General features: G+C 41.5%; 1 protein-coding gene across 3 annotated transcripts in view; it reads right to left on the reverse strand.

Annotated features, from left to right (window-relative positions):
* The window catches only part of col22a1 (collagen, type XXII, alpha 1), a 284,019-nt gene that overhangs the window by 46,981 nt on the left and 212,995 nt on the right, over window positions 1-24,043 (reverse strand). For 2 of the 3 annotated variants that reach the window (XM_087986621.1, XM_043687857.2), the window contains 7 exons: window positions 20,036-20,113; window positions 17,447-17,482; window positions 14,753-14,797; window positions 10,725-10,769; window positions 9,657-9,704; window positions 4,132-4,245; window positions 1,024-1,077 (listed from right to left, as the gene is read on the reverse strand). In XM_087986621.1, coding sequence (XP_087842747.1) covers window positions 1,024-1,077; window positions 4,132-4,245; window positions 9,657-9,704; window positions 10,725-10,769; window positions 14,753-14,797; window positions 17,447-17,482; window positions 20,036-20,113 — 420 coding nt within the window. The remainder of the gene's footprint in view (window positions 1-1,023; window positions 1,078-4,131; window positions 4,246-9,656; window positions 9,705-10,724; window positions 10,770-14,752; window positions 14,798-17,446; window positions 17,483-20,035; window positions 20,114-24,043) is intronic. The other variant, XM_087986620.1, reaches the window with a different exon arrangement.

The following is a 24,043-nucleotide window of genomic DNA, read 5'->3' on the forward strand; positions in this document are numbered from 1 at the left end:
ACCTTGAGATTATGATGACATTCTTTGGAAATTAAAACAACCCATAAAAGGGACTTTTAGACTACATTTTCAAAGGGCTTTATTAGGATGGAACATGGCAATGATATGCTAAAATGTTGTGAGATAGAGTGAATGACCACACAGTTTTCATTACTTCCATGAACTGAGATCCTAATCTGTGGAGTGGAGCTGAATTACCCATAGATCAGCTTGGAAAACTGGAAGATAAAACAGTTTGACCACTGTGAAGTGTATCTCACTAGTATTAGCAATAGGGCCTTCACAGTTGACCATCTCTGTGCTTTATTGGATATTTTCTGATATTCCTCTCAGGAGTACTGGGCAAAACGTTGGTTTTCAGACAGTCATCTTAGAGAAGAACAGATAGAAAAAGCCTCTTTTGAGTTTCTGCACATCTAGTATAGCCCTAACACTTCAAGTAATCAAACCTAGTAATGTTTCTGAATCTTCCATTTAGCTTCCATCCAGAACAAGATCAACCAAGAGATTGTAGCAAATAATCGGCAAGGTCCAAGAAGGACTGTGCTCAATCTTTCATTCAAAAAAACCTAGCTCATTTTGTGTTTCAAAACCTTCTGAATTCTGCAAACCACCTTCTCAGGCCATGCCAATGTGATGATGCTGTCACTTTAACAAGGTTATTTTGTCCTTGCGTTTGGCCTGGTCCAAAACAGATTGGGGGCTCATCCAGGATATTTTGGCACCTCTTCCTTTATGACCTCTCTTTAAAAAAAAAACCAAGGACAAAATAACCTTGTTAAAGTGATAGCTTTGTCACAACAAGCAGGAGGTTTTGCTGGGATTGTCACTGGATCTTGTAAATTTTGGATTTGCAGAAAGCATTTCTCGTTGTGATCAAAGAAGAAGGGATTAATAATGATTTCTTTTTTTAAGAAGTAGTAATATTGACAAGGAAATAATTGTAATGTCAAAGGGGCAAGGAACATATCACCAGGATCTCTGATTCATGGAAGTACAAGATGAATTCCTTGCATTTCATACCATCATTCCTGCTGGCCCTTGTGGTCCAGGTGGCCCTGATGGTCCTGGTTCACCCTAAAGTAAAAGAAAATTTTCTTTTTAAGGTCAAAGAACAAATTTATGAATATAACGCATCACAAGTTATTTTGAAATTGATGAAATGAGAATCATATACCTCTAACGGCTTCATAACAAGATGGGCAGTGCAGACCGAAGTGCTTGTTGTCATAAAACAAAGAATTTTCTGAACTCACTTATCAACTAAATTTCTGACTGATTTCCACCCAGTCATCTTTCACCCTATCAATTTATCATTTGGTAGTACAGAGCTTGAACATTGCTGAAAAGGCACATTTCGGAAAAGCTTTATGTCTTGCATTCATCAGGACAATTCACTATCAAGTGCTTGCAAAACTCTAAATACAATATTCACCATTTGGTGTGGTTCTGCAAATGTACAACATTGGCTAGATAATCCTGAATGTACAAGGAATTACAATGACAACCAATTTAGAATTATCCGTTGGATTCACAGTGTGCAGTTTGTAGCCAGAATGAATACGTATACACACAGCACTTGTTTTAGCTTAATACACAATTTTACTGATTTCACAATTTCACAACCATTTACTGGTTTATTTCTCAGGCTAATGATCTAACTAGGAGAAAATGAGGACTGCAGAGGCTGGAGGTCAGAGTTGAAAAGTGGTGTTGGAAAAGCACAGCAGGTCAGGCAGCATTCAAGGAGCAGGAGAGTCAATATTTCGGGCATAATCCCGTAAACAAGAATGTGATCTAACTAGTCAACCTTTCTGGTTTAAAACTTAAATTATGCCCAGCAGTTATCAATCAGCCGTAATGGTTGCATTCTCCAAGGCAATGCTTTTGTCAATCAGGGTCTACTTGCCAGATAATCAGCATCTCCTCTCATACACGAGCTGAAACATGTGTTGCTGGAAAAGCGAGGCAGGTCAGGCAGCATCAAAGGAGCAGGAGAATCGACGTTTCGGGCATAAGCCCTTCTTCAGGATTCCTGAAACGTCGATTGCCCTGCTCCTTTGATGCTGCCTGACCTGCTGCGCTTTTCCAGCAACACATTCTTCAGCTCTGATCTCCAGCATCTGCAGTCCTCACTTTCTCCTCTCATACAGTATACATGTTGGTTTTCCCATTGAATTGAATCTGCAAATTCCTACCCAGTGGACTCCATTCTATGTTGAAATTCATGTTTGAAAAGAAACAATCAAATGAGCTTCCTTTCTAGTTGAGAAATCGGACTGTGGGTTATCTACTACTGTCCAATGCAAAATGACCTTCACTTGTTAGTACATATATTGGGAATCGTATGGTCCCATTTGCTATATGACTGATCTTCCTGGCTTGTAAATAGGGCCATTTGCTTTCCCTGCAAACCTGGTACTGAAATAGGTGTATCAAAACCACCTTAAGGGATATTGATTATGAAAATCAGATCATTTCTTACTGTACATAATGCAAACTGAAGTGATTACTCTTGATCCTGTAAAGTTCTCTACCTATTTCGGTTTACTTTGAGGGCAAGGTATTCCAGAACTTTAAGCAACAGGTAAAGCTAGATGTTTCACACCATTATAAAATAGTAGCAACTCAAGTGGTGTTCACCACTAAAAGGATCCTGTGTAAAGCCAAAAAGAATTTCCACCTACCACACAAATGAATAATTGTTATTTGAATTTCAGTGCTGGCGTAATGCCAGGTATGCGGTCTGTACATCCCAAAGTCTGGTGGATCATATCAAACAGCTTGTCCATTCAACTGTTCTTAACAAGCAAAGTACTGACTGTACCTAATCAAAACACACTCATGAAACAGTGTCCAACTTTGCATGTGATATTTCAATCATAGAATTCCTGCAGTGTAAAAAACAGGCCATTCAGCCCAAGGAGTCCACACCACCCCTCTGGAAGACCATCAAATGCAGACCACCTCCCCCACCCTATCCCAATATTTTCCATGGCTAATCCACCTTGCTTGCACATCCTTGAACACTATGGGAAACAACATAGCCAATCCACCTCACCTACACATCTTTGAACTGTGGGAGGAAACCAGAGCACCCAGAGGAAGCCCACGCAGACACAGGAAAAATGTGCAAACTCCACCCAGACAGTTACCCAAGTGTAGAATTGAACCCAGGTCCCAGGTGCTGTGAGCCACTGTGCCATTCCAATGGGACAACATTTGCAGGATAATCCTGAACATGTGAGGAAGTAGACTAACAACCAAACAAATATCAGTTGGGCTCACAGTATGGTGAGCTTGGACATACTACAAGCTACATATAGATTAATACATAGGACCCAGTTCTTTGCAGGCAGAAATAACTTCTACTTGTCCCCTCATAGTATATGGGAGTAACTGGTTTGATAAGCATTTATTTCCCATTCCTAACTGCCTTGAAAATAATTAGCTTGCTAGACCATTTCAGTGGGCAGACATTTGTAAGAATTTGGAGGACACTAATAATCAAGAGAGGTTTTTAACCACAATTGACAATGGTTAAGCAGTAGTCATTAGACTGATATTAATTCCAGATTTTTAAATTGAATTCAAATTACACTAATGCCATGGTGGGAATTTAATACTTATCTCTAGATTTACCATTACACATCCCCCATGTATACACGTTGACAGTTTGAACTCAGGAAACTGGCTGACAGGAAGTATACTCAAGATCCTAACAACTCACTGTATTAAAAATATTTTTCCTGCCATATTCCATTTATATTCTATGTATTAATCTGTATGTTACTTCCAGTACATGCAAGCCCACCATACTGTGAACCCAACTGATATTTGGTTGGTTGGCAGTGTACTTGTCACTCATTTTACTTGTCACTCATCTCAAAATTCATCTTAAATCAGTGCCCTGTTCTTAATTCTTTGGGCAATGGGAACAGGTTCTCCTGTCTAGGACTTTCACGACATTGGACACCTCTTATTAAATCTTCTCCAGATATTTTATTCTCTCAGATATTGTCTTGGCTTCTCTACCCACAGAATACTGTTAGTATACATGCAGGTTTTCTTTTGGTGAGTTTAATAGTCAGGATTTTACTCTTCCTTTTGAAGCCTTTTGTATTAGCATACCATTAGACCATCTTTTCCATCATTCCCCCGGGGGCCTCCATGACCTTTGCTTCCTTTCAAACCTGGTAGTCCTTGAAGCCCTGGTGGACCAGCTGGGCAACTCGTGCACAAGTCCTAAGGGAATCAAACAAAGTCATGTTAGAAGGAATGCACTACTATTCCATTGATCAGAATAAGTATCTAGTTGGAATGTTGTCTTGCTGCAGTAACTCCTAATCAACTAAGGTTTGATTCTACTGATAAATTATCATAATTCAAGTTTAATTTTGTACAAAAGAGCTTATGCTCGAAATGTCAATTCTCCTGCTCCTTTGATGCTGCCTGACCTGCTGCACTTTTCCAGCAACACATTTTTCAGCTCTGATCTCCAGCATCTGCAGTCCTCACTTTCTCCTACAAAAGGGTTGTGGGCAATTTGATAGAAGAGGTTGTTGATAGTGCTATCAAATGGCATTTGCAAAGGAATAACCTGCCTACTAACACTCAAATTTGGGTTTTACCAGGGCTACATGGCACCTGACTTAATTGTAGCTTTGATCCTAATGTTGATAAAACCACTAACTCCAAAGGCGAGATGAGAGTGACTGCCTTGACATTTGCATTTGACCAAGTATTGCATCAAGGAACCCTTGAAAAACTGTGAATCAGGGGATTAACTCTCCATTTGGTTGAGTCATACGTAGCAAAAAGAAAGATAGTTATGGCTTTTTGGAGGCAAATTATCTGACCACCATATAAAACTAATGACTTTCCAAAGTTACCTTGACTACCCTTCATTTGATTCAATTCTTTGATTTGATGTCCCATCCCCATGTTATTTGTTCTGTTGAAGCCATTTTCTCTAACTGTGCTTTCACTAGGTCTGAATTCTTGTTAAACCAAAGATTTCTCCTAATCATGTTTGATAGGTTTCTCAACAACATCTATTCCATTTCTCACAACATTGTCTCCACACATTTCAATCTCTCCCTAAATGAAAATCCCAAGTATTGATAAAGGGTACTGGTTGAAAGTGAGGACTGCAGATGCTGGAGATCAGAGTTGAAAATGTGTTGCTGGAAAAGTGCAGCAGGTCAGGCAGAATCCAAGGAGCAGGAGAATCGACGTTTCGGGCATGAGCCCTTCCCCATTCCTGAAGAAGGGCTCATGCCCGAAACGTCGATTCTCCTCCTCCTTGGATTCTGCCTGACCTGCTGCGCTTTTCCAGCAACACATTTTCAGCAAAGGGTACTGGTTATATTGTGTCTTTTGGAGATGCCAAATGTGTGACTTAAATTATTTGCGTCTAATTTTATGTTACTTGCCAGTTAACCCTCATAATTTACTCTATTATTTCTTTATCACCTTTTGTTGGCTTTTCACACTTTATAAATCCTCTAATTTACTACTTATCTTTGCCACATTATATTTTTTTCTTTTACTTTGACATAGTCCTTAACTTCCTTTGGGTTAACCATGGGTGGTTTATCCCTTTCCTAGAATCCTTCAACATTCCAATATATCTTTGCTGTGAGTTATTAAAAACAAATCTTCCATTGTTCATCAACCATCTTTTCTGCTAAACTGCTTTCTCAACTCGATCTTCCTTTCCATGTAGTTATTTTTAATTAGGTTTAGAACATGTATTTCTAAACTATGTTTCTCCCTCTCAAAGTGAATGCTAACTCTACCATGTTATGATTGCTGTAGCCAGGGGATATTTTACTCCAAAATCATTTATTAAATCTGCCTCACTCCACATAAAATAGATCTCAATTAGTCTGAGATCTGGTTAAATCCACCACATATTCTTTAAGGAAACTATCCTGTTGTATTCTGTGAATTCTTCCTCATGCCAATTTTATTTTCCCAATATGAAAATTAAAATCACCCACAATTAAAGTACTACATTTTTACATGCTCTCCCTTTAGGTGTAATATAGCCAACTCCCACTAGTATCTTCTTCTCCTCAAAGCTTCTTACCTTGACCCATATGGATTAGACAATAGACAATAGGTGCAGGAGTAGGCCATTCAGCCCTTCGAGCCTGCACCGCCATTCAATATAATCATGGCTGATCATTCCTAATCAGTATCCTGTTCCTGCCTTATCTCCATAACCCTTGATTCCACTATCTTTGAGAACTCTATCCAACTCCTTCTTAAATGAATCCAGAGAGTGGGCCTCCACTGCCCCCTGTGGCAGAGCATTCCACACAGCCACCACTCTCTGGGTGAAGAAGTTTCTCCTCATCTCTGTCCTAAATGGTCTATCCCGTATTTTTAAGCTGTGTCCTCTGGTTCGGCACTCACCCATCAGTGGAAATATGTTTCCTACTGCCAGAGTGTCCAATCCTTTCATAATCTTATACGTCTCAATCAGATCCTCTCTCAATCTTCGAAACTCAAGGGTATACAAGCCCAGTCGCTTCAGTCTTTCAGTGTAAGGTAATCCTGCCATTCCAGGAATTGACCTCGTGAACCTACGCTGCACTCCCTCAATAGCCAGAATGTCTTTTCTCAAATTTGGAGACCAGAACTGCACACAGTACTCCAGGTGTGGTCTCACCAGGGCCCTGTACAGCTGCAGAAGCACCTCTTTGCTTCTATACTCATTTCCTCTTGTTATGAAGGCCAGTATGCTGTTAGCCTTATTCACTACCTGCTGTACCTGCATGCTTGCCTTCATTGACTGGTGTACAAGAACACCCAGATCTCTCTGTACTGCCCCTTTACATAAATTGATTCCATTGAGGTAGTAGTCTGCCTTCCTGTTCTTGCTACCAAAGTGGATAACCATACATTTATCCACATTAAACTGCATCTGCCATGCATCTGCCCACTCACCTAACTTGTCCAGGTCACCCTGTAATCTCCTAACATCCTCATCACTTTTCACCCTGCCACCCAGCTTTGTATCATCAGCAAATTTGCTAATGTTATTGCTGATACCATCTTCTATATCATTAACACATATTGTAAAAAGCTGTGGTCCCAACACGGATCCCTGTGGTACCCCACTGGTCACTGCCTGCCATTCCGAAAAGGAGCCGTTTATCACTACCCTTTGTTTCCTATTAGCCAACCAATTTTCAATCCAATCTAGTACTTTGCCCCCAATACCATGCACCCTAATTTTACTCACTAACCTCCTGTGTGGGACTTTATCAAAAGCTTTCTGAAAGTCCAGGTACACTACATCTACTGGATTTCCCTCGTCCACCTTCATAGTTACATCCTCAAAAAATTCAAGAAGATTAGTCAAGCATGATTTCCCCTTCATAAATCCATGCTGATTCTGTCCTATCCTGTTACTACTATCCAGATATGCAGTAATTTCATCCTTTATAATAGACTCCAGCATCTTTCCCACCACTGAGGTCAGACTAACTGGTCTATAATTACCTGCTTTCTCTCGCCCACCTTTCTTAAAAAGTGGTATAACATTAGCCACCCTCCAATCCTCAGGAACCGACCCCGAATCTATTGAACTCTGGAAAATAATCACCAACGCATCCACGATTTCCCGAGCCACCTCCTTCAGTACCCTGGGATGCAGACCATCAGGCCCCGGAGACTTATCAACCTTCAGACCTAACAGCTTCTCCAACACCAAATCCTGGCAAATATAAATTCCCTTAAGTTCAGGTCCTTCAGCCACTGTTACCTCAGGGAGATTGCTTGTGTCTTCCCAAGTGAACACAGATCTGAAGTACCCATTTAATTCCTCTGCCATTTCTTTGTTCCTAGTAATATATTCCCCTGTTTCTGTCTTCAAGGGCCCAATTTTAGTCCTAACCATTTTTTTGCCTTGCACATACCTAAAAAAGCTTTTACTATCCTCCTTAATATTCTTGGCCAGTTTACCTTCGTACCACATTTTTCCTCTGCGTATTTCCTTCTTAGTAATCCTCTGTTGCTCTTTAAAAGCTTCCCAGTCCTCAGTTTTCCCACTTATCTTAGCTATGTTATACTTGGATTCTACAACATCCAATCAAAAATAGTTTGTAGTGAACGTACTAGCTTCACCTTGTATGAACAAAGCCACCCCACCACCTTTCCCTTCATTTCTGTCCTTTCAAATGGTCACAAACCAGTGTATGTAATTCCCAGTTAGTCTGTACACATCATCTTAACTTAGCTTTATTAAGTGTATTGAAAATATAATGAAGTCTTGACTTATCTTTCTTAAAAGTACTGCCAATTCAATAAAATTTTACAATTCATATTTTAAATATTACTTCTATATTGTGCCATTTGGAAGGTGTATAAGCTATGTTGTATTGTTATTGATCAATATGATGTTCTCACAAATGGAGGTTGCTTCCATGCTTCAGTTTGATCAGTAATTTACTTTTATTTCAATTTAAAATAGACAGACAAGAGTTCAGTTGAATATCTCACATGCAGCTCTGTGCCTCCCCTCTTAATTTGAACAGCCATTCACATTTCCTACTGTTTTCTTTTAAATGCCATTGATCACTGCCATTTCAAGTCACAACTTTCATTAACTGTGCATATTTTACTCACTGTAATAAAGCAAATAATCATCTTCCAACAATATTTGTGACTGTTTTCACCCAATAGAATGCATGATGTCATACATAGTGCTTGATTAGTCAATTATAAAGAGAGAGTCATTGACATTCCATATTACCTTATGATTAATAAGACCAAGAGACAGTCTTACTGCAGCCATCTTAGGGTAATATAAATCAACCACTGTGACATCATTACAGAATCATTTAGTAATTGAGAACATTATTAATAGATGAAATAATAATAGATATCAGAAGCAAATTTTTGAAATGTACCAGCAGATCTTTCAATATTGCCATTGAAAATGTGAAGAAATAGAAGAATTTGCAGGACTTATTTTTGCAATAGCAGAGAAAGCAATAACTTTACCAAATCCTGATGTATTTGTCCCTCTTAAAACATCATTGTTTTTCCAAAAGGTATGCTGACCCAGTTTACCAAAGGGACAACAGCATTAGCAAATTATTGTTTCGCTTTCAGTCCCTCAGGGATACATTAAGTAATCCATAAGAAAGCATATTAGTGATCTAGAAATTCAGAGGACCAGGCTAATGCCTTAGGACATGGGTTTGAATTCCACCATGGAAGGTGGTGGTATTTAAATTCAATTAATCAAAATAAAAATCTGGAATTGAGAGCTGGTAGTGGTAATGGTGACAATGAAACTATCATTAATTGTTGTAAAAGAAAAAACCTATATGGTTCATTAATATTCCTTGGACAAGGAAGTCTGCCATTCTCACCTGGTCTGGCCAGCTTCAGATCCACAATTCAATAACTGGCTAAATCTTAATTACTTGCAAAAACATTTAAAGAATGGGAACAAATGCCCACTAGTAATGCCCACATCCCATGAACAATAAGAACACTGGCATTTTCACAATAAGGGTTATGACCAGCATTGGTACAAGCATCTAAGAAGAGTACCGCTTGCTGCTTCATATTTTTCTACATGGCTCCCACCCCTCTACCAAACCTATTTTATATCAGGTTACCAAACCACTCACCTGAACCATGTATTCTATTTGTCCCCTTGAAATAAGAGGTAATGATGCCTGCAGGTCAGAAAATACTATTACATCATTGTGATACAACTATACTAATGCAATTTCACATGAAATGTTAGCTATGCTTCTTTAACTTTGCTCCTTTTTTTGGAATTACTTCACTCAGGAATTGAATATGGTAAAGTTAGCATCTTCAGTTTGGTGGTAAGATGCTCATAGCAAAGTTACTAAAAGAGGGAATGAGTGAAAGAAATTAAGGAAAGAGAATTTGTCAAAGTCAATGATGTGCATCAAGGGTTGGGGTCCAATCCTTGACTTCACTGAGCTCCTGATCTTTATAACAGTGTGAAATAGCGCTGGGACTTTCTGATCTCCACAGCCATAAATATGTGAATATTTACCCAGCATATTCTAAAGATTCAGGAGCTCAGAAGCTTAAAGGTCCGGATAAAACAGGAATTCCAAGGAGTAATTGACTTCCACTGGCTAATTTGCCACCCAGTCAATCAGAATGGGCATCAGAATCATCCTGTAGGAGGATGTGTGTGAAAATAGCATCAAGAAAATAAAAGGCTTCAAAAAATGGCAACATCGGATAGATTTAAAAGTGAGCATGAGTATATTTCCAACATAACCTAGAAAAAATTGAAAGTCATTTGTAAATGTGGGACACACAAAAGGTTTTTATTGAATTAAATCATGAGGGGAAGGTACTCTTGGTTCCCCATGTGATACAGATACCAGAGTCAGAAATTTTGGATCAGGTTACCCAATCAGGTGGTCTACTGATCCATATAAAGTCAGGAGTTCTGGGAGGGAATGAGCTCAAGCAGAACAGAGGGAAAGAAGCAAGGAAGTCTCATATAATAAAAGGAGACAAAAAAAGAGAAACAAAATATGATAACAGATACTGAGTACTAGAAAGATTTAAAAAGCTGAAAGAATAAATACTTCAACATTAAATAATCAGCAATGCTGATCAAAGGTTAGTATCAGCAAGCAAGAAATAGCAAAAGGAATAGTTTCTGGAAAAATGATAATAATAGTACACAGGAAATGCCAACATACAGGTTCTCCTGGAGGCCCTGGATCTCCTCTAGGCCCTGGTAACCCCTGCAGGACAAACAGAAAACATTTGATGAAAAGCAATTACATCAGTTGCCAAAGGTACGTTGATACAGCAAGTCCAAGCAGTTGCAGCCTCCAGAAAGACCTAAAAGTAGCTAAAGCAAAGACTATGGCACAAAAGTTTTGGAGGTGGCTTATTCACAGTGGGACTGGTGAAGGCTATCATCATGACAAAGCTGCAATGTTGAACGTTATATTTTATAATGTTTCAATTAGTTTCACCTTTTTAAATTCTATAATCAAAATCTAATGAACAACTAATTTTTTTTTGCTACTGACTCCTCAAAGATTTGATTCTGGATGACAACTCTACAGACAAAAAAAACTAAAGTGAAAATGGCCTGTCATCTGTAATTAATCCATTTCTTTTTCTTATTATTATAGGATTTAATTATCAACAGGATAGTTAACAACAATCAAATAATGCTGTGCCACTTCTGAGTACTGTTGGAGCATACAACTTTCAAACAGCATCACCAGATAAAACTCAGGCATAATGACTACCCCAAACCCTCCCGGGTTTCTTTCATCTCCAAGATGCCAGCCATTGCAATACTGCAGCAATCTAGATCATTGACACAGCAAGATAAGGCCAGAGTGCAACATTGACAATGGTATTACCATGATAAGTGTACTTAATATACATGAAAAATATTATGTCCTTTTTTTTCAAAAGCTGAACATCTTTACTTTCATAGTTAACTTCAACAGCTTTGTGAAGAAGGAAAAGGACAAAGGGAGACTCCAGGAAACTTGAATGTAAATTTAGAAGAGTACTGATACTTTATGCACAATATCAATCTTTATCCATCTTGACTTACATTTGTTTATCCCACTCCAGTAAGAGGGGCGTTAATGGAAAAAATTAGTTATTTACTTGAAAGTGGTCACAATAAATGGATCATTAATCACTTCCCTTCCATCTTTTTCTGACATTGATACAACTGTACGAGGCTACCTGATTATCTTGGCATTGTTTAAAACCACACAACACCAGGTTATAGTCCAACAGGCTTATTTGGAAGTACAAACTTTCGGAGCACTGCTCCTTCATCATATTCCCCACTAGTTACCTGATGAAGGAATGGAGCTCCGAAAACTTGTACTTTCAAATAAATATGTTGAACTATAACCTGGTGTTGTGTGGTTTTTAACATTGTCCACCCCAGTCCTCATTTTGGCATTGCTTTAGCCAATACGGAAAAATTGCTCCTGAACTTCATTTCCCTTGATTTCAGTGGCTTTCCAGGGTGATATTTTGCATTTTACACAACTGTCCAAATTCAGCACTCCCCCATTAAGAATTAGACACTGTAATTTGAAAATCCTTTTCTTCCATTGACTTTTCCTTGAATCTTCCTATGCTAATCATAGCCCACTGGAATAGAGAGGGATATGTTAATCCGCTATTGAATTTGAAATAGTGCCATTAAGCAATGAGGTTATAACGCGTTCTTCTTATAACAAAGAAAATTTACAGCCCAGGATCAGGCCCTTTGGCCTTCCAAGCCTGAGCTGATCCAAACCTACTGTCTAAACCTGTCGCCTAATTCCTAAGCATCTGTATCCCTCTGCTCCCCACCTACTCATGCATCTGTCCAGACGCATCTTAAATGAATCTACTGTGCCTGCCTCTACTACCTCTGCTGGTAACACGTTCCAGACACCCACCACCCACTGCATAAAGTACTTGCCATGTGTATCACCCTTAAACGTTTTACCTCTCATCTTGAAAGCATGACTTCTTGTTATTGGATCCTTCACCCTGGGAAAAAGCTTATCACTATCTACCCTGTCGATACCCTTCATGATTTTGAAAGCCTCAGTCAGGTTCCCCCCTCAATCTCCTTTTTACTAATGAAAACAAACCTAACCTACTCAATCTCTTTTCATAGCTAGCACCTTCCATACCAGGCAACACCCTTGTAAACCTTCTCTGCACCCTCTCCAAAGCATCCACTTCCTTTTGGTAATGTGGCGACCAGAACTGCACACAGTATTCTAAATGTGGCCGAACCAATGTCTTGTACAATTTTACCATGACTTGCCAGCTCTTATACTCAATACCCCGTTCAATGAAGGCAAGTATACCATATGCCTTCTTGACCACTCTGTCCACCTGCGCAGCAACCTTTAGGGTACAATGGACCTGCATTCCCACATCTCTCTGCCCATCAACTTTTCCCCAAGGCTCTTCCGTTCACTGTATAATTCGCTCTAGAACTAGACTTGCCAAAATGCATCACCTCACATTTGTCTGGATTGAACTTCATCTGTCACTTCTCCGCCCAACTCTCCAGTGTATCTATGTGCTCCTGTATTCTTTGAAAGTCTCTTATGCTTTCTGCTACTTCACCAATCTTCGTGTCATCTGCAAATTTGCTGATAATACCAACCGTGCCCTCTTCCAGGTCATTTATGTATATCACAAACAACAGTGGCCCCAACACTGACCCCTGTGGAACACCACTGGTCGCCTTTCTCCATTTTGAGAAACTCCCTTCAACTACTACTCTCTGTCTCCTGTTGCTCAACCAATTCTTTATCCACCAAGCTAGAACACCCTGCACACCATGTGACTTCACTTTCTCTATTAGTTTACCATGGGGAACTTATCAAACGCCTTACTAAAGTCTATGTATATGACATCAACAGCCCTTCCATCATCTATCAACTTGGTCACTTCCTCCAAGAACTCTATTAAGTTGGTAAGGCATGATCGCCCCCGCACAAAACCATGTTGCCTATGACTGATAAGCCCATTCTTTTCTAAATATAAATAGATCCTATCCCTCAGTACCTTCTCCAGCAACTTTCCCACCACTGACATCAGGCTTAACTGGTCAGTAGTTACCCAGAATATCCCTACTACCCTTCTTGTACAGGGGCACAACATGAGCAACCTTCCAGTCCTCCTGCACCTCACCTGTATTTAAGGATGACACAAAGATATCTGTCAGGGCCCCAGTAATTTCCTCTCTCGCCTCCCTCAGCAACCAGGGATAGATCCCATCTGGTCCTGGGGATTCGTCCGCCTTAATAACCTTTAGCATACCCAACACATCTTCCCTATTTAAGTCAACGTGATCCAGACTAATCAAACTTCTATCTCTAATCTCAACATTCATCATGTTCCTCTCCTCAGTGAACACTGATGCAAAGTAATCATTCAGAATTTCACCAATTCTCTCAGGTTGGACACACAGCCTTCCTTCATTAGCCTTTAGTGGACCAATCCTTTCTCTAGTTACCCGTTTGCTTCTTATATAAGAATAAAATGCTTTGGGATTCTCCTTAGTTCTGCTCGCTAAGGCTATTTCATGACTCCTTTAAGCCCACTTGATTCCTCATTTAAGACTGGTCTTAATCTTCCAATATTCCTCCAGGGCTCACTCTGTTCTTAGCTGCCTGGACCTTATGTACGCTTCCCTTTTTCTCTTGGCTCGTCGTACTATTTCTCCTGTCATCCACAGTTGAATCTTGCCTTTCCTATTCTTTGCCTTCAATGGGACATGCCTATCCTGCACTATCTTTGAAAGTCTCCCACATATCAAATGTGGACTTCCCTTCAAATAGTTGAGTCCAATCCACATTTCCGAGCTCCTGCCTAATTTTGATATAATTGGCCTTGGCCCAGTTTAATACTCTTCCCTTAGGACCACTCTCATCTTTGTCTACAAGTATTCTAAAACTTACAGAATTGTGGACACTGTTCCTGTTCCCAAAGAAATCCCCCACCGCAACTTCTACCACCTGACCTGGTTCATTCCCCAGTACCAGGTCCAATATGGCCCCTTCCCTCGTCAGACTATTGACATACTGCCTTGCCTTCTTCTGTGTTACTTAATCAGGGATAGACTCTCACTATAATGGGGTTTATACTGAAATTCAGTGTACAACAAGTTAAAGTTATTAAAAATCACTTAAGCTGAAATGGTAGTTCCCTTAGAAATTTCAGAAAGACTTACATCACTTCCAGGTTGGCCTGGAGTTCCAGGTGAGCCTCGTGGACCCTGGCAAGTACAATTTAAAAAATCAGTTTTGTCAATCAAAGAGCAGATAAATCATCTAATTCAGGCAATAATGTTGACATAGTCCCCCCCCATTTGAATTTAAATGCAACTCTGAACAACTTGCATACAACAGGAGGTTGTGATGACAAGTAACATCTTTTAAATAATCTGTTATCCATGTAATGGTAGAAACATGATGCCATGTTTTGTGGTAGTTTTGTGCTGTACATTCTTCCCCTTCTCTCCTGAAGGTTGCTTCCATTTTTTTGCACCTAGCTCAAGTATTTGTTCCTCACCTTGCTCAATGCCGATTCAGATCAGATCTCTCTAGCCAATGCCTTATTTCCTTCATTTTTACTTTTCAGTTGAAATCACTGTAAAGGATTGCAACAGCGGTTTATCGCTAGGCATTACTGATGCTGACTTACTCATAATCTCTACCGCTGAGCACAGGTTAACTAGCGAGACATCTGGCACTCAGGATTGTTTGTTATGGAATGAATGGTTTTGTTCAGAATTCCATGTACATTTTCTGTAAAGGCTTTATGCATACAGTGTGAAATTATGAGGACAGACCTTGTAGTGGGATTGGGGAGAGGAAAGTGAAGTTTACTTTGACAATCTAACTGGGAGTGAACCCAGGAAAATGAATCCCTAAAATAAACATTTTTAATGCTATTTGCTGTCAAAACTGTCTATGTCCACCACAATTCCCTTCTTATCTCTCTGATTAAGAACAAATAACAATACAGCAGAGGAACAAGCCCTTTGGCCCACCAAGCCTGTGCTGCTACATTTTGCCCTTCCATGCTAAAACTGTCTTCACTTACAGCATCTGCATCTCTCTATTCCCTTCCTATTCATGTCGTCGTCCAGATGATTCTTGAATGCTGCTTTTTTATCTGCTTCCACCACCTCCTCCAGCAATGCCCAGTGTTAAAAACTTGCCTTGCGCATCACTTTTAAACTTCCCCCTCGCACCTTGAACCTGTGTCCCCTAATAATTGAGCCCTCCGACTTGGAAAAAAAGACTTTCATCCTTTCCACTGTATCCATACCATTCACAATCTTATAAACTTCTATTAGGTTGCCCCTCAATGTCCTGCGATCCAGTGAAAACAAACCCAGTCTATCCAATCTTTCTTTATAGCTAGAAGCCCCCATACCAAGCAACATCCTGGTAAACCTCTTCTGTACCCTCTCCAAAGTATCCACATCCTTCTGGTAGTGTGTTGACCAGAACTGTACGCACTATTTCAAGTGTGGCCTAACTAAAGTTCTATAAAGCTGCAGCATAACTTGTCTATCCTTATACTCAACTCTCATCAGAAGCTGCTCTTCTCAGTAAGAAAGAAAGGCAGCAGTTGGAAACTGGTGTACAATCTTCTTCATATATGAAGATCATGCTCTGAGAATGTAATCAAGGTTGAACTGGTATTCCAACCAGAGAAATGCCATATAGCATTGAGTCATACAGCATGAAACCAAACCCTTCAGTCCAATTTGCCCATGCTGACTGGGTATCCAAACTGAACTCATCCCATTTGACTGTGTTTGGTCCATAAACCTCTCAGCTTTTCCTATTCATGTACCTGGACAAATGTCTTTTAAATGTTGTAATTGTAGCTGACTCTGCCACTTTCTCTGGCAGCTCATTCCACACATGGACTACCGTCTGTGTGAGCAAGTTACCCCTCAGGTCCCTTATGAATCTTTCCCCTCCAACTTTAAACCTATTCCCTCTAATTTTGCATTCCACCACCAGGACATCTTATTGGGAAGATTTGTACACACATTGATGAACTTTCGGGGCTAAAACAGTATGTATAAACTTGGGTTGGACTGCCTTGAGATTGGAAAGAGCTAATGCATTGAAAGTGTCTGAAATACTAAGAGGTTTCAATAGTCAGGTACATGGGACCAAATGTCCATGGCACCCATAAATCCAGAATAAAGGAGTCTAAACCTAAAGTTATAGGAAGGTCATTTAGAACTGAAACCAGAAAATACTCTCTCATGTGATGTTTAGTGGAAATATGGTACACCCTTCCTCAAAAGCCGTTTGATTAGATTAGATTTTCTACAGTATGGAACCAGCCCTTCGGCCCAGCAAGTCCACACTGACCATCCGAAGAGTAGCTGAAAATGTGTTGCTGGAAAAGTGCAGCAGGTCAGGCAGCATCCAAGGAACAGGAGAATCGACGTTTCGGGCATAAGCCCTCCTGAAGAAGGGCTTATGCCCGAAACGTCGATTCTCCTGTTCCTTGGATGCTGCCTGACCTGCTGCGCTTTTCCAGCACCACATTTTCAGCTCTGATCTCCAGTATCTGCAGCCCTCACTTTCTCTCATCCGAAGAGTAACCCACACAGACCCATTCCTGTACATTTACTACACATTGACTACTGCACTCATCACTATGGGCAATGTAGCATGGCCAATTCACCTGACCTGCACGTCTTTGGATTGTGGGAGGAAACCAAAGCACCCGTAGGAAACCCACACATGACAGGTTAATTGAATTTTAGATTTTTAACATTGAGAAAGATCAGTTAGCAAGAAAATTCATTGCTCCTTCTTGTTTTGCACTATTTTGCTCTCAACTCTTATTCTTAAAATGATCTGAATGTTTCTGATCCCAGTTGTCATACCGGATGGCCTCTATCTCCTGGCTGTCCGGCAGCACCCTAGACAAGAAAAAAATAAACACAATATTATCATTTTTATTCAAAGAAAGTAATAGACATTTCCAATTTCTGCTTGAGTAGATTCTCATGACATGAGGAATAAGGAAGTGTTAGGGAAGGAGCACAGGAACAGGAGTAGGCCTTTTTTTTTAAGATTACATTAGAGTGTGGAAACAGGCCCTTCGGCCCAACAAGTCCACACCGACCCGCCGAAGCGCAACCCACCCATACCCCTACATTTACCCCTTACCTAACACTACGGGCAATTTAGCATGGCTAATTCACCTGACCTGCACATCTTTGGACTGTGGGAGGAAACCAGAGCACCCGGAGGAAACCCACGCAGACACGGGGAGAATGTGCAAACTCCACACAGTCAATCGCCTGAGGCGGGAATTGAACCCAGATCTCTGGTGCTGTGAGGCAACAGTGCTAACCACTGTGCCACCATGCCACCCGTTTTTAGCCCATTGAATCTGCTCTAACATTAGTGAGGATCATGGCTGATCAAACAATTTCAATGTCTTTTATCAACATTATTCCCATAACCATTTATATCATTAATAATAAAATACTTATCAATTTCTGCTTGGAATTCAGTCAAACACTGAGCTTCCACAGCTCTTTGGGGCAGAGAATCTCAAGGATTCACCACCCTCTGAGTTACCAAAAAACCCTACTCTCTGTCCTAAGTGGCAAATCCCTTTTTAAAATTTTGTCTCTCAGTTATAGACTCTCCAATCAGGGGAAATATCTTTCCTGCATCTTACACTCTGCATCCCCTTTATGTATTTTGTAGGCTTGAGTTGGATCACCTCTTCTTTGAAATTCTAGAGAATACAGGCCCCAGTTTGTTCAATCTCTCTTCACAGGACCAATGCATCATCCTGGGTACAAGTCTGGTGAACATTTGCTGTTCTCCCTTTGTGGCAATAATATCTTTCCTGAGATCAGGAAACCAAAACTGCACACAATACTCCAGGTGCAGTCGAACCAAGCTCCTGTATGATTGAAGCAAGATTCCACTGCCTCTGTAATCAAATTATCTGTCACTAAAGGTGAACATTCCATTAGTCTTCCTAATAACTTATTGCACCTGCATGTTAGCTTTCAATGACTTATTGTCAAGGACACTCAAGTTCTGTTATATATCTCCACTTTTCAATCTCTCACCATTTAAGAAATTATTCGCATATCTGTATCTACTACCAAAGCAGATAACTTCTATTTTTCTCTGTTCTGTTCCATTGCCATGTTTTGCCAAATAATTAAATCCTCCTGATTTTTTGCATCATCTTCATAACCCATATTTCTTTGTATCATCTGCATAACCAGATGCATTACTGTTCATCCCATCTAAATTATAGAGATATATTACGAACAGCTGGGACCCTTGCAGTTCCTCACTCATCACAGTCTGCTAAACTTTACTTCTATTGTCTTTTTTACTGTTTGTTAACCAATCCTTGATTTGTGCAAGTAGATTACCTTCTGTACCATCTGCTTTAGGTTTGCTAACCAATCGTTTTAAGAACCTTCTGAAAATTGAAATACACTTCACCCACTGACTCCCATGATCAATTTTGTTGGAAATATGCCCAAGAAAACTTTGTCAAAGATGATTTTCTATTTGCAAATCCAAGCTGACCGCACACAGTCAACTAATTTTCTTTTAAGTGTCCATTTATCACATCCTTTAAGATAGATTCTAATATATGCTGAGTCTTACTGTTTTGTTTCTTTCTTAAATAATGGAGTAACATTTTATTCCAATGTGCAGGAATCATTACATAATTTTTTGACTTTTGGAAGCTAACTATCAGTACATTGGCAATCTCTAAACCAACTCATTTAATACTCAGGTCCAACAGGGTTTGGACTGTGTAAAAATGAAATGTATGTTGCCACTGTAAAAGAATTGAAAACTTAAGTGTACAAATTTAAGATAACTGGAAACTTAAGGAAAAGTTCTTTCACGCAGTAAAAGTTGGGGACCGGGGTACATTGCCTGAGAGTGGAAGGCAATTTCAATTCAGGCATTTAGGTGGTAAGTAAATCTTTATTTGAAAATATAGACAGAAAAAAAAAGTGTGCTGTGGTTTTGCACCCAGTAGGAATGGAGTTGAGGCAGCTCAAATCATTTTAATTTTCTCAGACATGCTTGTGCAGTATAGGAACAAGGTTATGGAGATATAGCACTTCACATAAAGGATTTATTACTTTACAAATTCAGGAATAATGACCCTTTGGTCCAACACATCTGTACTGACCAGGTTTCTCAAACTAAACTACTCCCATTTGCCTGTGTTTGTCCCATATCCCTCCAAACCTTTCCTATTCATGTACCTGCTCAAATGTCTTTCAAATATTGCAACCGTACTTGCATCTATCAATTCTTCTGGCATGTCATACCATACACGCACCACCCTCTGAGTGAAAAGGTTGCCCCTCAGTTCCCATTTAAATCTTTCCCCTATCAGCTTAAAACTACACAATTCTGTTTTCAAGGGTAATTTAGAGATTATTTTCAGACAATGTATTGAATTAAATTACCGCTGCTCCTGGGTTCCCTTCACCTGGAAGGCCTCTGTCTCCTGGTAACCCTGGTAAACCAGGTTCTCCTGGGTCACCCTGCAAGAAGTAAAAGAAACAGATGCTTCAGAATAAACAATCCATATCAAGACATGGGATTGAATAACTCACTGACCCTTTTCATTTTTTTTTCATTGTTGATAATTGATCCGGTGAGATATCAGAATGAATCCATCCCTGTCTCAACAAATGTTTTCTGATAAACTTCTGCAGTAGACATTACCCACTGCTATAAGGATTGGAAAACCTAACTGATTTTACCTTCTCTTTCTACTTGATGTTTCTATGGAAAGGGGAGGATGAAATAGGCTATAAATATATGTTAGTCACTGATCAACTGTACAAGCATCTTTATTGAGAATGTTTGGAATTTGAATCCTGCTAAAAACGTGGTTTATTTAAGATAACAAGCACTACTACAATTAAGGGAATCAAATAAGCAAATGAGGGAGAAATGTACAGAAGGCTATGGATCTGAAAGAAAAGTGTGAGAAGAGTACAAAAACATCAATAGACCAAATGAACTCACTTCTCAGTTACCAAAGTTTTCTTGAATGAAAGAGAGAGGAATTTTACTACCTACTGCTGTTGAGAGAAATAGTAATGTGACATCAAACACAGGCGTGACCTACACATCAAGATGGCACCCCGGCCAGGTAGGCAGTGTTCAGGCTTCAGGCGGCCGCTTCCTCCATTCTTTCCTTACCCTTTTGTTTTCATTTTCTTTCTTTGTCTTTTTCTTTTTGGCGGTGGGGATGGTGTTGATATCACAGAGGACAGCAGCCAGAGTAGGACTCTTGGCGAGGTGGCAGTGTGGCCTGGCAGCAGTGCTAAATACCCTGGTTGTGGTGGGCCAGGAGTGAGCACTCCTGATTGTGGGCCAGAAGTGAGCACTCCTGGTTGTGGTAGGCCTGGAGTGAGCTCTCCTGGTTGTGGTAGACCCACAATGGAGAATCCTGGCTGTGGTGGGCCTAGAGCGGGCACTCCGGGTTGCGGCGGGCCCGGAGCGGGCACTCCGGGTTGCGGCGGGCCCGGAGCGGGCACTCCGGGTTGCGGCGGGCCCGGAGCGGGCACTCCGGGTTGCGGCGGGCCCGGAGCGGGCACTCCGGGTTGCGGCGGGCCCGGAGCGGGCACTCCGGGTTGCGGCGGGCCCGGAGCGGGCACTCCGGGTTGCGGCGGGCCCGGAGCGGGCACTCCGGGTTGCGGCGGGCCCGGAGCGGGCACTCCGGGTTGCGGCGGGCCCGGAGCGGGCACTCCGGGTTGCGGCGGGCCCGGAGCGGGCACTCCGGGTTGCGGCGGGCCCGGAGCGGGCACTCCGGGTTGCGGCGGGCCCGGAGCGGGCACTCCGGGTTGCGGCGGGCCCGGAGCGGGCACTCCGGGTTGCGGCGGGCCCGGAGCGGGCACTCCGGGTTGCGGCGGGCCCGGAGCGGGCACTCCGGGTTGCGGCGGGCCCGGAGCAGGCACTCCGGGTTGCGGCGGGCCCGGAGCAGGCACTCCGGGTTGCGGCGGGCCCGGAGCAGGCACTCCGGGTTGCGGCGGGCCCGGAGCAGGCACTCCGGGTTGCGGCGGGCCCGGAGCAGGCACTCCGGGTTGTGGTAGGCCCGGAGCAGGCACTCCGGGTTGTGGTAGGCCCGGAGCAGGATTTCCAGGCTGTTGGTGAGGCAGCAGGGGCAGCAGAGCCAGGGGCTCCTGATTATGGGGTGATTGTGGGTACAGCTTGGGACCTGGCACTGCCAGCCTTTGTCAGGGTGGGCCCAACGACAAAGATGACACCTGAAGAGTGGTGACTGAAGTTGGTGAGTGTTATTGGTCAGCCAGCTCATATCTCGGGTTTCATGGTGGAGGTGACAGAGTGAAGATGGGCCCTCTTTCAGCTTTGTCTTCTTATTCTTTTAATTCTTGAAGCATAAGGATTGTAGCGACAGTTGAAGTTTTTCACTGTATTTTACCATGTTGATCGTGTAGAGTAAAAGTGACAATATATAAATCAACATCATCATCAATAAGTTTGGAAAGGTGAGCATCTGATACACACAATTTAAATGTCTTTAAAGTTCTTGAGATGTTAGACTTTAAATCTGAGACCAGAGTTTAGATTAGATTCCCTACAGTATGGAAGCAGACCATTTGGCCCAACAAGTTCACACCGGCCCTCTTAACAGTAACCTACCCAGATGTATTCCCCTAACCTATATTGACCCCTGATGAATGCACCTAACACTATGGGCAATTTAGCATGACCAATTCACCTGGCCTGCACATCTTTGGATTGTGGGAGGAAACCGAAGCACCCGGAGGAAATCCACGTAGACATGGGGAGAATGTGCAAACTCCACGCAGACAGTCGCCTGAGGTGGGAATCAAACCCAGGTCCCCGGTGCTGTGAGGCAGCAGTGTGAACGACTGAGCCACTATGCCGCCCCAAATTGTTTAATTGTTGTCTGGTATCCTCAGCAGTGGTGGAGTATTTTGATATTTTTGTGTTCCACAGTTTGCCTTTTTTTGATGGAGCACTGTCTCTTCAGAGAATGAGAAGGAACAGAGAGAGAAAGAGAGTTGGAGAAGTATTTCAGTCCTTACAATTACCAATTAATGTTCTTTCGCTGTGCCTCTGCTCAAGATCAGCTGTTGAAATATAGCTCAGTGTGTTGGGGTTCAGTCTGGTCATTTCTGCTGGTACTGTTTAATTCATGTGACCCTTCCTGAGCCACATCAAGGCTCACGGGTTTCAATGCCCTCTGTACAGCTTCCACATATCTCTAGGATCTTGACCTTGCTTCTACTTTAATTGAAATGACTCTAACCTCAGCCTTATGAGTTATACTGAACACAATACTGTTGTGGTCAGGTGACCCATGACCACTGGGATCTTTACAGAAATGTTGATATTTTTCAAGAGTTAGGATAAAATCTTGAAATGTGGAAGCCAAGTTTAAATCTACCCAGACTCGGCAATTTGCAAACTGCAGAGCTGGATCAGACAGTACTCATGCAGTCAGGCCTTAAACAATTAATTCCCCATTGGAACTAGACAGACCTGGAACTGTCTGGTCAGATGCTAACAGCGACATTGTTTAGAACATGGCACCCAGCTCAGTGGAATGCCAAAGGCATGGAGTGTCAAGGGCAAACTGAAGATTCAAAACTATGTTTTGTGACCTCTAGATATGGAAAGTAGTCAACTCATTGGATTTTCCTGCCCTCTGATGCTAGTACTCAAAAGAGGCCACAGAATCTTCAAGAAATGGGGGAAGAGAAGGATAAAAGCAACAACGTGGAGCTCCAGCTCTCTGATTTAGCACCTTATTCAAAGTCTCAAGAGAGCACTTTTGCTTGGCAGCTGAGCTGCACAGCATCTCCAGCTCCTTGTATTTTGTGGTGAGCATCATCAAGTTGACCAGACCCAGAATATCACCTCTGTGACATGACCCAAGAACCAGGACCTGCCCGAGACAACATGGGAAGCCCTAATCAGTGACTGCAGATCCTGAATCATCAGTCACCCTTTCAAGACTAAGGAACAGACTGTCCCAGTCTTGGTAAATGGGTGTCATCAGTCCTTTCAGACAAACAGTGCAAATACAGTATTGAGGATCTGTGGATAGGGGGTAGCAAATCCTTGGAAACATCTGTCAGAAGTAGATAGCTCATGTAGATTTGAGACTGTTTACATATTGAGTTAAGACTTTATAGAAAATCCCATGGAAGAGAGTGATAGAATTTGACAGAGTCTGATAAATATTGTCTTTCCTTGTTAAAGTATTCAATAAAGTTGTGTTGGTCCTTCTGATTTTTATCCCCTTTGTCTACCTCACCGTGTAATGCGCCTACTTTAAACAGGATTAGTGCAAACTGGATAAGGTTTGTCAGGATACATTTATTCACCTTTCACTTTATAATATCCTTATAACTATCCTGGACAACACTCATGCTTGAACAGACGCTGTCCACCTTGAATGTGCCAGACAT

This window comes from Chiloscyllium plagiosum, unplaced genomic scaffold (assembly GCF_037043375.1).
Source record: "Chiloscyllium plagiosum isolate Xiang-an unplaced genomic scaffold, Cpla_swu_hap1 HiC_scaffold_4, whole genome shotgun sequence".
Classification (NCBI taxonomy): domain Eukaryota; kingdom Metazoa; phylum Chordata; class Chondrichthyes; order Orectolobiformes; family Hemiscylliidae; genus Chiloscyllium; species Chiloscyllium plagiosum.